Source organism: Zonotrichia leucophrys, chromosome 2 (genome assembly GCF_028769735.1).
Source record: "Zonotrichia leucophrys gambelii isolate GWCS_2022_RI chromosome 2, RI_Zleu_2.0, whole genome shotgun sequence".
Taxonomy (NCBI): Eukaryota; Metazoa; Chordata; class Aves; order Passeriformes; family Passerellidae; genus Zonotrichia; species Zonotrichia leucophrys.
In genome coordinates, this window is record NC_088171.1 from 108,278,521 (window position 1) to 108,292,582 (window position 14,062).

Below are 14,062 nucleotides of genomic sequence, written 5' to 3' on the forward strand. Positions count from 1 at the left end.
TTACTGTCTGTGAATATAATGAGAGAAACATAGAAGGGTTATAAATATGCACATCCTTCAGTAACTCCTATCCTGTACTTACAGTCATGGCAGTGAACTCTGGAGGATTGTCATTGACATCTGTCACAGCGATGACAGCAGTTGCTGTGTTTGAAAGACCATATGTTGGGTTTCCTTCCATGTCCGTAGCTTGAATTATTAATGTATATTGTTGTACTTTCTAAAACACAAAATGACAACATAAGTTTTAGACAAAACTAACATTACCATAGGACAGCAGGTGTTCCCAAAAATTGCACTCTGCTAAGCAACGGAGCCTATCACATTGTTTATTCTAGTTAGCATCACCCAAAATGACAGGAGCAAGCAAAGTTTGTGCCACAGGGATACAGCAGCAGGTTGCTTATATTGAACTACTGCTTGAAAGACCATCAAGGTTAGGACAGGCTGACTGCTTCCGACTCTAATAAATCAAACCACTTTAGACAGTTAATGCATGATCACAGGTTTAACAATGCTTTTCAAACGGCGCAAAGAGAGCCAGAGTGCATTTTATACTAAAACAGGGAAAGTCCTCAAAAGCATTTGAGAGCGCTGAGCCAAGGTAGGTTTGTCGGCCAAACGGCCACAAGTGCCAAGGTTTTGTTTCAGCCAAGCCTGAGTATAAAACTGCTGCAGCAACTTCTTGTGATCTCTATGGAAACCAAAGACGTCGAGGCCAACAGAGACGAGTAAGGGCACTGGAGAAAGGGGGAGGGAAGCAACAAATGGGCTATTTCCATAAATGTTAAACACCCTGGCTGAGTATGGCAGCCATGGGCCCCTCTCCCCCCACTGCTGCTAACGGCCCTTGAGCCGGGCACTCGCTCCCCCTCACAGCTGGAGCGGGGCCAGCAGGGTCCCTAAGCTCCCAAAGTGCCTGGTGGAGACCTGACCTCAGCCTGGTGAGCTGCTTAAAACAACTTAGACAAGGTTCTATTAAAAAAAAAAAAAAACAAAACATAAAGATGTTTTCTGTATAAAGTTGCTGAAAAGTTTATTAGTTTATTTTAAGTCATTGCTTTCAAATATTGCGCATGCTCTTTCATTCTTCCAGCTCATTGTCCTTCCTTGCAGGGAAGTGTTACTATCCAGTTCTTCCCAAAAGAAAGGACACAAACACAAGGAGCTGCTATTACTTTGAAACAGCGCTTTCACAAACAGTTTGCTATTACTGGTGAAAACCTTTTGGCAAAATAAAAATAATTCAAAAAGAGCCTATTTTTATGTTTTGGGCTTTTTTTTTCCACTTGGTACACTATTTTCTTCCACTGTCTAAAGAGTGGGGTATATGACAGATTACTTCTCATGGAAACAATTTATAGAATCATGAAACATGCTGAGTTGGAACGGACCTATCAGGATCAGAGAGTCTAACTCCTGACCCTGAGCAGGACACCCTTACAATCACATCATTTATGAAAAGGAATTACAGGTATTGATACAAAAAAATAAGCAAGGGCAGGCAATTCTACTGGTAGTATTTAGCTTTCTTTCAAACTTTGGCCAGACAGTAAGACAGACATGAGAGGTTTAACGGTTTGCACATTTCCAAGCAGCAACAATGAGTCATGGAATAGAAAGTTTTAAAAATAAGCTCTATGGATCTTTATCTCCCACTGAAGATAACTGTTTATGCTCATGCCCTCTTTCACACAGGAACCCTTACAAGACACCCCAAATGTGAATTGCTACATATGCATCCCACAATTCCTTAAAAAAGCAAGAGTAGTTAGTATTAAGTCTACAGAAGTGCAGTATACAGGTTTAATAATGCATAAATATATATACATAGATGTACAGGAATTCTGACTTGGAAAATATACTTGCAAACTGACCTTCAATAGGCTTTAAACATCTTAAAGATTTCCTTCATGACACCAATAAGAGTAGAAGTCATGAGGGAATCAAAGAAATGCTTTTACCACTTTCATCCAAGAAAAAAAAAATCATACTTTACTTACTGTGAAGCAATAAAATCTAAAGCAGTATTGAAGCAAATCTCACTGCCATATGATTCTATGTTATTGAAACAGCAGGTGCTTCTGATTCATCTGGGTCTTAATACATTGATCCCAAGAAGCAAAATTTCATTAAGGAAAACTCCATTATTATTACAAAGAGACTCAGCTTCCTTATAGTCATCTTACTTAATTCCAACAGAACCAGCACACTAAAAACTTCCCCAGAAAGTGCCCCAAAAGACAGCAAATCAGTGTTTTCGTTTGCCTCCTTGGGTTTTTTTCCCCTCTTCCCAGCAGTCACATAAAGCAGATCAACTGCTGAGAAGGAAATTTCAGAAATCAACAAGCACACAACTTTCCAGGCATGGGGAAATTGGGGGAGGTGGTCTCTTTTTACTGTGGCTTGAGAAGCAGCCAGGAATAAGCCATGGAGCATGTGTCAGCAGCCTGCACAGAGACTTAGCAGCAACACATCTAAAAGCAAACTGGCAGCTCCAAGAAAGAACGCAGACCTCATCAGTTCACATCTTTCCACTTCAACACAGGCCAAATAAAAGAGCCCTTCACTGAATTAACCTCACGTGAGGCAGGAATGTCAGTGTATAAATTCAAGTACCCTGCCTGCCTTCTTCAGCACCTCCAGCAGCAAGGCAGATGTTTTAATGCTGAAGTGAATTCCACAGCAATAACGGAAGAAATAAGAGCAGCTGGATCTCATGAAACAGCATCTTTTGAGATAACAAATGAAAGATTTCTTCTGCCTTAAGCTGAGTTTCCTTACCTAAGCAAATCTCCTCCTGTGCATGTTAGCATAGATAATGCATTGCGCATGTTAATCTAAAATACCAGCAGATGAGGAATGCTATCAGAGGAACCACTTTTTTTTTTTTTTTAATGCCTACAACACTTATGCTCCCATAAAAAATGTGCCACATTATTTAAGAATTTAAAATTCTGCCTAGCAGTTTATGATTTTAATTAGAGCTTTATCAGGAGAGACAAGACTTATAGAAAAGAGTGGAAAGGCAGAAGTGGGCAGAGCAGCTGGGGTACAAGGACAACAAGGCACTCCCCGGCCCACTGTCAGAAGGTGATTCAGCTTTGGCTCTCTAGACTCCCAGTCATTTTAATTTAATTGACTTCCACAAAATGACTCAGGAAATGGAGGAAGCAAAGCTTGGGAAGGAAACCATTTTATTTCATATTAGTCTAATTTAATATTTGAATGATTTAACGTTAATCATTAATATCCAACATGTTCAAGAAATGTTTATATATACCCATCTGGGTGTCAGCAGAGTGATCCATCAGGAAAACTGATGGTGAATGACAAGGCTTTTCCAACTGTTAATGTGAGGCTCTAAGCTCCACAGGCAGCTGGTTTCTTCCGAGTTAAATCCCTCCAGTATAGCTAGTCACCAAGTGATAAAACCTCAAGAATTATCGCTATGTCCTTCTGAAAGTTCATCTGTCAAAGATGACCAGGGGATTTTAAAAACAAGGGCAAAGCTGCCCATCATTCTTTTAATTTAATAGGGCAATACTGTAAAGTTCAGGGTTTTCCTTTGCTCAAATCCCTTCTCTTCAAAACTAACTTAAATAGAATGAATGTTAATAAAACCTCAAAAATTAATTGCAATATCTAACAGTCTGTTTAGCTTTTCAAATCTTCTGATTGCCCCTTTCAAACTGAAATGCATCAGAATATTAACAGCAAACACAGAACTTTAGAAAGCATTTTTATTCTCCATTTTAAATAACTATAAACAAGCAGCTAAAAGATGAACAGCAAACCCAGTACTTCGGATTTAATGAGCTAAAATGAGGTTAGTAATACAGAAGTTGAAACAAGATGTATTCAGAAGAGGTTTGTTAGGATTTTATAGCTTGTTTATAAAATAACGCTTATCTCTTGTGAAGTTTTCAAGTGGTTTAAAAGCACAGTTAGTGTGACAGATTTGGAGTTGGGAGGGAAATATTTTTATTCCCAACCTCACAGATGGGTGAATCAGAGCAGAGGATCTGGCACGCTCCTTCTCCAGTGGTGGGCACAGTGAAGAACTGTCTAGACAGGATGCACCTTGCAGATTATTTCTTTTTGCTACTATTATTATTGCATTGCTCTGCCTTAGTGTGTATCTGTTAGATGTATCTGTTTCTTAAGAGCAAACAGGCTTATCGGATAAGATCCTTTCCATGACCCCAGAGAGCCAAGAGTAACTACATGTATGGAACAAAGAGGTCCAAGTTTCATCTCTAATGTAATTTTCTCTCCTCTGAGCTTTTGTACTCTGAGACTAGGAAAACAATTGGTGTCAACAGGGTGAACGGGAGTAAGATAAGACTGAGGAGGGGGAGAAATATATCACAGCATCATGAAATTGTATGGACTAGAAGTGACCTTAAAGATCATATAGTTGCAGACAACCAGCCCTGGGTAGGGACATCTCCAACTACACCAGGTTGCTCAGAATGCCATCCAACCTGGCCTTGAATACTTCCAGGAATGGGGAATACACAACTTCTCTGGGCAACTTGTTCCTTCATCTTACCACCCTCACAGTAAAGAATTTCTTCCTTTTATCTGACCTAAATGCACCTGCTTTCAGTTTATAGTCACCCCCCTTCGTCCTATCTCTATACGCCCTTACTAAAAACCCCTCTCCAGGCTCTCCTCTAGGCCCCATTTGGGTTCTGGAAGGAAGCAATAAGGTCTCCCCAAAGCCTTCTATTCTCCAGGCTAAACAGCCCCAGCTCTCTCAGCCTATCTACATAAAAGAGGTGCTCCAACCTCTCTTATGATCTGATGATCTTTATATCCCTCCTCTGGACTTGCTCCAGGCAGGTTCACTTATTTCCTGTGCTGAGAACCCCAGATCTGGATGCAGCACTCCAGGTGGGGTCTCAGAGGAGCAGAACAGAGGAGGAGATTATTGCCCTTGACCTGCTGGCCATGCTGCTTCTGCTGCAGCCCTGGGTATGACAGCCTGCAGGTGCGCATTGTCAGCTCACGTCCAGCTCCTCACTCACCCTCTCATCCACCCACCACCGTCAGCCATAATCTTTGCAATATTAAGTTCAACCCAGCCCACAGGATTAACATCTGCCTTACCTCTCTGTCAAGCCCAGCTGCAACAGTGATAATGTCACCAGTTTCGTTGTTGATTGTAAACATGTTTGGAGAGGGGCTGCTCGGGGCCTGGGACAAGATTCTGTATCTCAGCATCCCGTTCTGGGCGTTGGGATCATCAGCATCGATGGCAGTAACAGTCATCACGTAGGTCCCTAGCAGCAGGATAAATAATTGATATTATATAAACAGTTTATACTCAGATTATACAAGATCACTTTACAAGCAGTGGTCAAAGCACATGTTTCTTTTGGTAAAATCTGCACATTCTTTCTTTACTTAAAACAAACTGGCTAAAATCAAGACTCACCAACAGAGTAATTAAAATACATAACAGGAGATAAAAATACTCTATGTTTATAAAAGACTAGATTTGCTTATAACTGAAGAAGCTACATAAACAATGAAACTCTACAGTTCTGCCACAAATAACATTTCTGTAACAAAAGAACATTTCATGTTTAGATACTTATGTTATTAATTGGGCCAAAGGAAATATACTTATTGTTCAGAATTGGTGAACATACCGATAGTGACGGAAAATCAATATAAATAATACTCTTTCAAAAGTCTTTGAGATAGATCTCAAATGCCAAGTAAACACTGCAAAGTTAGAAAACACATTTCTGGTGCTAACCTTTCATTTTGCACTTCTGACAAATTAAGGAAGTGGTTTCAGCCATAGTGCAAACTTTAGTCTGAGCTGATTAGAATTTTAATGAGATCTGAACAACACTTAGGTTTTCTCAAGAATTCAAATGACACTGATTTCAAATCCCAGTATTTGCAAAGCCTCTGGGAATCAGAACTAGAACTGTATCTAGTGACATTCCAGAAGTCTCTTATACCCTGACCTGTCAGCTAAATGAACATCAATGTCCATCATAAAAATAAATGTAAGAACTGTGATGTTATAATTAGGATTTTGAAAACCATAAACCAGAAGTCATATACTTAAAGCCTCTCCTGGTTTTAGTTCATGCACATAGCAATTTTGCCTTTTGGAAATGAATCCCCACATGCTAAAAAGTGCATTAAAAATAGGGTGAAATAAGGAGACAGAGGATCTGAGATTTTGCTCATCACACTCAAGACACCTTTCAAAGTATTACAAGGTCTGAAGGCACTCCCTTCATCACACCTTCAAAATGACACTGTAAGCATGATACTTCGAAATAATACCTCTGCCTCCCAAAAGCCCGTATCTTACCTGGCTTTGATCCTTCAGGGACTGTCCCGTTCCAAACCTGGTGTAAGAATTCAGGTCTATTGTCATTCATGTCAATGACATTAATAACAATGTCAATAGGATTTTCCACCTGGTTTCCATTTACATCCACTGCATGTGCTCTCAGCTGCAAAAATATCATTAAAAGTATTAAAATTTTTCACAACATACAGGTGCAAATAGATATAATAATAGTGACAGGAAATTTCAGGCCAGACATTTTTAGCCCAGTGTATTTTCTTATCTGCCACTGCTCCCTCATATCGACCTTTTAAATTTCCAAGCTGCTAATGGAACTGATGTTCAGACTTCCAAACTATTCTAAGTTGCAGACTTCCTTCTTTGATTTGATGAAAATTATTTTAGATCGTGTAATTTTGATCACTACTAGTGCCTACTGTCATATAGAATTCTGGTTTTAATAATGGCTATTAGAAAACATTCCCTAAAAAGGTGGAGATTTAAATGTAAATCTGTGTATTTAGACCAGAGCATGGCCATTGCTAGGGAAAGGAGCAACTTTCTCCTATAGCAGTCCTGCTGATGCCCATCATGTATATACATACACATACGTATCTTATGGCTACAAAGCTACTAGAAAGCAGCAAGATGGCATTATTGACTCACCACTCTGGTAATGACTCATATTCCTAAGTCAGTAAACCCTGAATTGCCAATGTCAAATTCTCAGTTAAAATCTTATGGATGCTAGAGCTGTTGTTTGAGAGCCTTTCACCCACACCTCCCCCCCAGATGCTTCCTGCTGTGTCCTCTGTTTAGGAGCAGCACCCAAAGATCTCCCCAGAACACAAGGTAAGGAGTGTTTTAATCCCCAACATGCTGGAAAACTCTCTCCAGGAGCTGGGTGATTTCAGCATGGCTTCCCAAAAGCACAGGAAACTTTAGGTCACAGCCTGCACTCCCCATCCTCCTTGCAACTTTCCTTTTCCACTGGTACTGGAATCTGTGGTCTACTTTTTCAATTTCTTTAGAGCAAAGAATATCATTTTCATAAGCTGACAGGCCTAATTTACAATTCTATTAAAATGCTTAGATTTGGCCCTAAAATAAAAATTGGTATGTTATTCTTCCCATCCATTTCTCAAATCACAGCTGCTGCTGCAATTCCAATAGCAGTCACATCCTAATTTAAGTTGCTGAATTAAAAATAAACTTCTGGAAAGTATACAGTTCAGTGGAGACTGTGATCAATGGCCTGTACTTGAAATATAAGCCACAGTACCCATATTTCCATATTTTAAAATTACTTTACCTAAATACATTTAATCACTGTTTACGTATGTTAATGTATTTAAGCTGCTTAAATATAGTAAGAGTTAGCCTTATTAAGTACAATAAATACAAATCTGCTACAAACTCCTCAAATCATATCTCATACAAAACTAAATGCTGGCTGCTCAAGTCATGTTTGAAGCAGATGTTCATCTTCAATTTAATAATCTGATTTGTGGTAAATTAAACTCTTACATGAAAAGAAGCAATCTGCTCCCGGTCTAAAGGCTTTGTGACAGACAGCTGTCCTGAGATGGGGTTGATGATGAAGATGCCTGTGGGAGGCTGGTCAGCTCCTGGGCCAGTCACACTGTACCGCAGAGAAAGGCTTTTATCACGATCAGACCTGATCTGTGTGTCAAAAAAAAGATAAAGTTTACATTAGCTACAAACAAGCTCAGGATGGGACTGCTGCTGAGACAAGCAGCAGCTCTATTTATCTTCTCCTTGCTCCTTAAGATGTACTTGCAAGAATAATCGTTCTGGAAATGGTATGGAGTTGGTGTAAAGTCTGAAGTTCTTAACAGCACTCTTCGTTAAAAAGTGGTCAAAGGATATTCAGAAATGTAAAATTATCCCTGTTTATCCCTCAAAATAAAAATTATTTGCGTTAAACAAAAACAAGCAAATACTTTAAGCAGAATTGTTTAGATCTTAGAGAAAACATTTAGTATCATAAAATTACACGTGAAATTAAAAGCCTGGTTTTTGTTTTCACTTTTCTCCTACACCTTCTCAGCTCAAAGCTACATGCTCTCTTCCATGACAAGCCAGCTCTTTAGAAACTTGCTGTTTTTGCTTAAACATCGAACTTGTTTCATATTCCAAGGAAACAATTGAAGGGCAGTGCATCTGTGAGGAGCAGCTGAATCACCAGCGCACACATAAAACAGAACAGAGTGAAGCTGTGTCCTATCAACTTGGGCTAATGTTCTGCCAAGTTCCAACAAATTGATCATGACCAGCCAGTACTGTGGTTGGAAGCCAGCCCAGAGGAGGCTGGATCCTGCTGTGGCTCCTTGCAGTGGCCACTTCTGGGCAGCAGAATCCTGTGGAAGAGCTGCTGTCCTCACCCCATCAGATACAATTTCCTTTGGTCTCCTGCTGCACTCTGCTTCCTGCTCACTCCCACACCATTTCCCAGGCAGAGAACTCTAGTACAGGAGACTGGAAAACTCACGAACCAGCAGAGATACCCCTTAACACACTTACCACCCAAAACAAGGTGTCATCTTCCACCAGTAGAGATGCATAGGAACAAGTTAAACGCCAGGAAATTAGATGCATCCCAGCATGCAATGCAGAGGCAGCAACAAGAAACCAACCCAAAAGACTCTGATAAATGTCTGGATGATGAACAAGACATCATTTACACAAAACCTCTTCAAGAGCTCTCTGAGGGATACTGAAACCACACTTCTATTAACTTCCTTACCCTAACTAATTCCTGAGGAAAAGGTCCTTTGGAATTTTCTGGTAGGTTGATTGGAGGAATAACCCAGTCTCTCTTCTGCCTCTTCAGAGGGCTGCTGTGCTTGTATTGTTGCCATGGAAATATGATTTCTTCAATTTTCCTTTGGTCCTTTCCCAGGTACAAGATAAAATTAAGCACATGTTAGAAGGAGAATTACTAGCAGACATTATAAAGTAACTCAGGTACAATTACATAATTGACTGAAAGACTGTCCTTTCTCTGTGTTCATCGAACTGTTTTATTTGCATTCACAGTGCAGTTTGAAAATAACCAATATCATTTACAATTTCACTGCCAAACTTTAAGAACCCCTTTTTCCCCTTATTTAACTAGGAAGAGAAAGGGAATTATAAACCATTTATAACATGGCACTACTGTGTAAACTATCTGACACTTTCTGAGAAGTAGTTAATATTTTGCAGAATTTAATAGTATGCCTTTATGTATTTCTCATTAGCTAGAGCTTCAGTTCAGGTAATGTGCTACTGCACTCTAAATTTAGATCTGGGTGTGCTATAATGCAATTTGAGTTCCAAGAGAAGTTTAATACATACTGGTAAGGAATGTCTCAAATATTTATGACCCTATTAAATCCCATAGAATTAATGCTGTAATTATTTTAAACCTATGTCAGCCATGATGGATGCAGTAGATGACCCACTTTACACACTGGGCATTAATCTCTGCTGGGTGTCAACATTCCCTTCCTATTCCCTTCTATATCTGCAGTCATTTCATCCTTTGGATGACAGCACACACAGCTAGCTTGCTTAAGGTTGGGAACAGGGTGACAAAAACATCTTCCAAATCTTTTAAAAGAAGAACTTTATTTTAATCTAGGCAACTACATTGAAGAGTATGAACAGACACCAAATGAAGGCCAGATTCTACTCCTCTACATTCTGTTGATGGTAAGGACACCGGAATAGTGTGTGTGGAATAAACAGGGCATGCACTAGCACATCTAAGCATCTGCTCTTTTACAGTGCTTCCATGAACAAAATGACAGTATTTCCATTGTTAAAATCATGCCTTAGCAAATTTAACACAATCACCAAGTAAGCAAACAAATGAGGATTATACAGCAGTGGTCTCCAGTGTGTTCTCAGGAAAAATGTATTGCATAACCACATTACCTACTTTTAACATGATGCTTAAATCTTAAATGTGTACCTATTATAGGTACGTTAATCTATGAATAAATTTTGTTCTTTATCTGTAAACTAAGCACTTCTCCTTCACTAAGGAGAAGGCAAGAAACAGCAGGCAACAGGTCATATGACAGAAAAAGGTAAACAACCTAATATGCTTTTCTAAAGTAAATACGTTGCTAATTGCACATTGCTAGGTCTGATTTTTGTTACAGTACATGGTTTATCCTATGGCAGCTTCCAGCAGAGGGAGACTATCTTCCTTACCAAGGAGTGCTGGAATCATGAATAATTTACAGTCTCCAATTTGATTATGACGGGACAAGACAAAGCCAATATTCCCTGCCAGAAGTGCTTTCCTACTTACTGCTGTAAATCTACAGTTCCCATCTAATAAATGTGACTGATGCATTCTATCACAGATTTGTTTATTTTGCAGTTATATTTAACTGCTTGAATAAATACTATAATACTTTCAAGCAATTTAAAATAAAGAAATGGCTGTGTGAGACTTAAATTCAGGTATAAATCTCAAGCCATACAAACAAAAAGCTCAAACACAAAGAATCCGATAGAGTTAAATAGGCATGCCTTTTCATGCCTTAGCAAAACTACAGAATAAAAGATTATCAAAGTTCCTTCTAAAGCTCCAGCTTTGCGTGCACTAGGTGTCCATTAATAAGCTGGTTCATGGAGAGGTGCATGACGGGCAAATTTAAACCCCTATTTTGATGCCTCTTTGTGGAGATACATTTATACAGGCTGCATTGAGCTCTTGTTTTACCTTTTCTGAAGCCCCTGTGGAGGCTGGTTCAGGGGTTAGCTTCACCCTCATTTGCCATTCTTGCTGGGTTTCTTTGTCTTGAGCAGACACGACAAACTCCGTGGGCTCCGCTGAAAGCTGAAAGCTTCGCTCTGCATAGACCACACCATCCTCACCTACTCTGAAATCTTCTGGCTCACTGCTACCAAAGTGTATTTTTTTGTTTCCATCACAGCTTCGAAACCTCACTGTAAAACAGACATAAAATGACACACACAAAAAAAAAAAATTAAAATGCGGCCCACTTGAACTTACTGTGACACCAAATGCACGAAGAACAAACTCAAAAGCAGAGATGCTTGTTGCTGCTACTATCACATGCAGTTACAAGGCAGAACTTGTACTTCACCAGTCAGTCCATAACAATGATATTCTTCTGTGGACTGCTAGGCTGAGATTTTAACCCTAGACAGGAACAGCCTCCTGCCTACAAATTTACCTCACCACCAGCAAGAAAACCAACTCCTTCCATGTCCTATGGTACACTTCAGTCAGTTGCTAGTTGGGTTTGCATCTCAAGCTTCCCAAAGATCCATGCTCATCCATTAAAATGCTCAAAAAATTTCATTACACTGTAACCATAACTGCAAACACAACTGTGTTTGCAGCACGCTCTCTCTGCCAGTGGTGGTAAGGCAGAAACCCTGAAATATTTTAAAAATATTAAATTATGCACCCACATCAGCCTGTGATTCAGCTGTGCCATCTCAGGAAGATTTCTTATGAGCTCTGGGACTGAGTTTCCATGTCCCTCATTGACAAGATGGAGGAGTCAGTAAATGCCTCACAGAGAAAACATAAGTTAACGACCTTGAGATTTTCTTTTGGTTTGGGTTTTTGTGTTTGCTTGTTTGGGGTTTTGGGTTGTTTTTGTTTTTTTTGTTAAAGCTATGTTCTGTACCACACATGTCCCTTTTTCTACTCAGGGATTACCTATTCTTGTTGAATTCCCTCCTCTCTCCTTCCTTTTGTTGTGTCTGAAAGACACACACTGGAACAATAAGTCAGTAAAATCAAATGTAAAGATAATGATGTGTTGTCCACAAAACAGAACTGCTAACAAGTTACTGCCTTCTCTACCCAATTCTTTTCACCATCAGTTATCTTCTGGGTTACTGCAAATAATAGTAAACAAAAAAATGAAAGTGTGCTTTTATAACCAATGATCACTCTTTAATGTTTCCAAAGCATTATGAAATATTTTGATTGCATGGGCAATAGAAGTGCAAAATACCATTATGAAGGTTGTGCTGAAATCCACATAGTGAAGATGAAGATGAAATGAGGCTTTATGCCTCATTTCAGTTATTGCACTTTTTATATTGTGCTAAACCATGCAAAAACTATTTAGCTTCAAAACCTAAAGGTCCCTCTCAAGAAAAATCACTACTAAATGTCATGCATCATATGCTTTCTTCTGTAATGCACTGTTTTCAGGAAGGTACTAAGAAGAATCATACTTTTTTGTATTTGAACTTCAAGGACCAGGCTGATGTTCGGATGACAGACTAAATTTCTTTCCTTATGGCACTCTTCCAGTTATCCAAAATCCCCCATTTGCCCTCTCCTGACAGAAAAGAGTCCATTTAGAGTATTTTTAAAGAGTCCAAAGAGTATTTTATAAGAGTCCATCAGATAAAAAAGGAGACAAAGCACAGCACTACTCTAAATAAATGATGCAGCATCAACCTTCTTAACTGTAATCTTGCTGAACTGAGCAGGGATACTGCTCTTTCCAGAGAGATCCATGAGTTTGAAGGTCCTTTCCTGTGAAAAGACAGCCTCCCCTTGGGGAGAAGAGCATGCCATGTCCACAAAGCACTGATCCTGAAAGAACAAATCTCCCTGGGTAAAAGGCTGAAGCCTCACCAGCAGGGCTGCTCCTGTGATCCTCCTTGGAGAGGTTGCCTCTGGTCCTCCTGATAAGCCAAGAGAGTGGTTTTCTAAAACTCCAGTAAATACTCAGCCTCTAGTGTAAGCTTTCATATATTTAAGAATTCCTATGGATCCTCAAGTCCATCCTACCTGCTTTATCAGGTACAATGACTTCCTTCCCTATAATCTACAGGCTACAGATCTGCAGAATTTGGAGATGTCAGATCCTCTGTTTTGCAGGTAACAAGGGAGGAGAACACTGGCAGGACGAAGTTCCAGTTCCCAGATGTTAACCATCCCATTGACCCCCGATTTTTCCAACATGGGCCTTGCAGCTTGAGTCAGCTCACTGCAACACGAGGTTGAAATGCTGCAGCCAAATGAGAACATGCATGACTCTAAGCCAAGAATATAAAGCTAATACTTAAAGCAACTACTCCAGTATGTAGAAATTATCACCGTCCTAATTCTGTAATTCTTGCCCAGCACAGAAATAAAAAGATGTCCAAGAACAGTTTACTCCAAAGTCACTACATTTAACATGGACTATTAAACAGTGCTATTTGTACTTGGTTACAGAGGCAAAAGTACAGACCCCAAGCATGGAGGAAGCTGGGCATCCTTAAAATGCCACCACTGTTCCCAAACAAACCTCCCAGAAACAGTTCACATAAGTAAAAGAAAAAACCAAAAAACCACCAGCCAGCAACATAACCCAAAACTCTGTGCCTCTGCTAATCTCTCATCTCATCTCAGCTACAGCTGCTCTCAAAATCTGCTTTCCAAAAACATGTCTTGACCAAAAGGACAAACAGTTCTAGAGCCAGCTCTATCTCTGGTTCGTCTCAGACTTACTTCTGAAAAGCACAAGAATGGGAAAGAGAATGAAGATTAATCTAAACTTTGATCATTACTGTTTCTCAAAAAAGTGAAAGCTAAAACGAATATTAGTCATTATGGTCTGAAAGACCAAGATACCACAACAATATTTTACAAAAATATTTCCTAACTATTGCACAGTAACAGAATATATTCTTATTTTAGATATTCAAATTCATAAAAAAGAAGATTTCTTTTCCCCCATC

At 39.4% G+C, this 14,062-nt stretch overlaps 1 protein-coding gene across 1 annotated transcript in view; it reads right to left on the minus strand.

Moving 5' to 3' along the window:
- The window catches only part of CDH2 (cadherin 2), a 116,462-nt gene that overhangs the window by 27,076 nt on the left and 75,324 nt on the right, over positions 1 to 14,062 (minus strand). The window contains exons 3-8 of the mRNA XM_064706018.1: positions 11,064 to 11,290; positions 9,090 to 9,236; positions 7,850 to 8,005; positions 6,344 to 6,488; positions 5,116 to 5,288; positions 83 to 220 (exon numbers count right to left, since the gene is read on the minus strand). Of these exons, the coding sequence (XP_064562088.1) occupies positions 83 to 220; positions 5,116 to 5,288; positions 6,344 to 6,488; positions 7,850 to 8,005; positions 9,090 to 9,236; positions 11,064 to 11,290 (986 nt within the window). The remainder of the gene's footprint in view (positions 1 to 82; positions 221 to 5,115; positions 5,289 to 6,343; positions 6,489 to 7,849; positions 8,006 to 9,089; positions 9,237 to 11,063; positions 11,291 to 14,062) is intronic.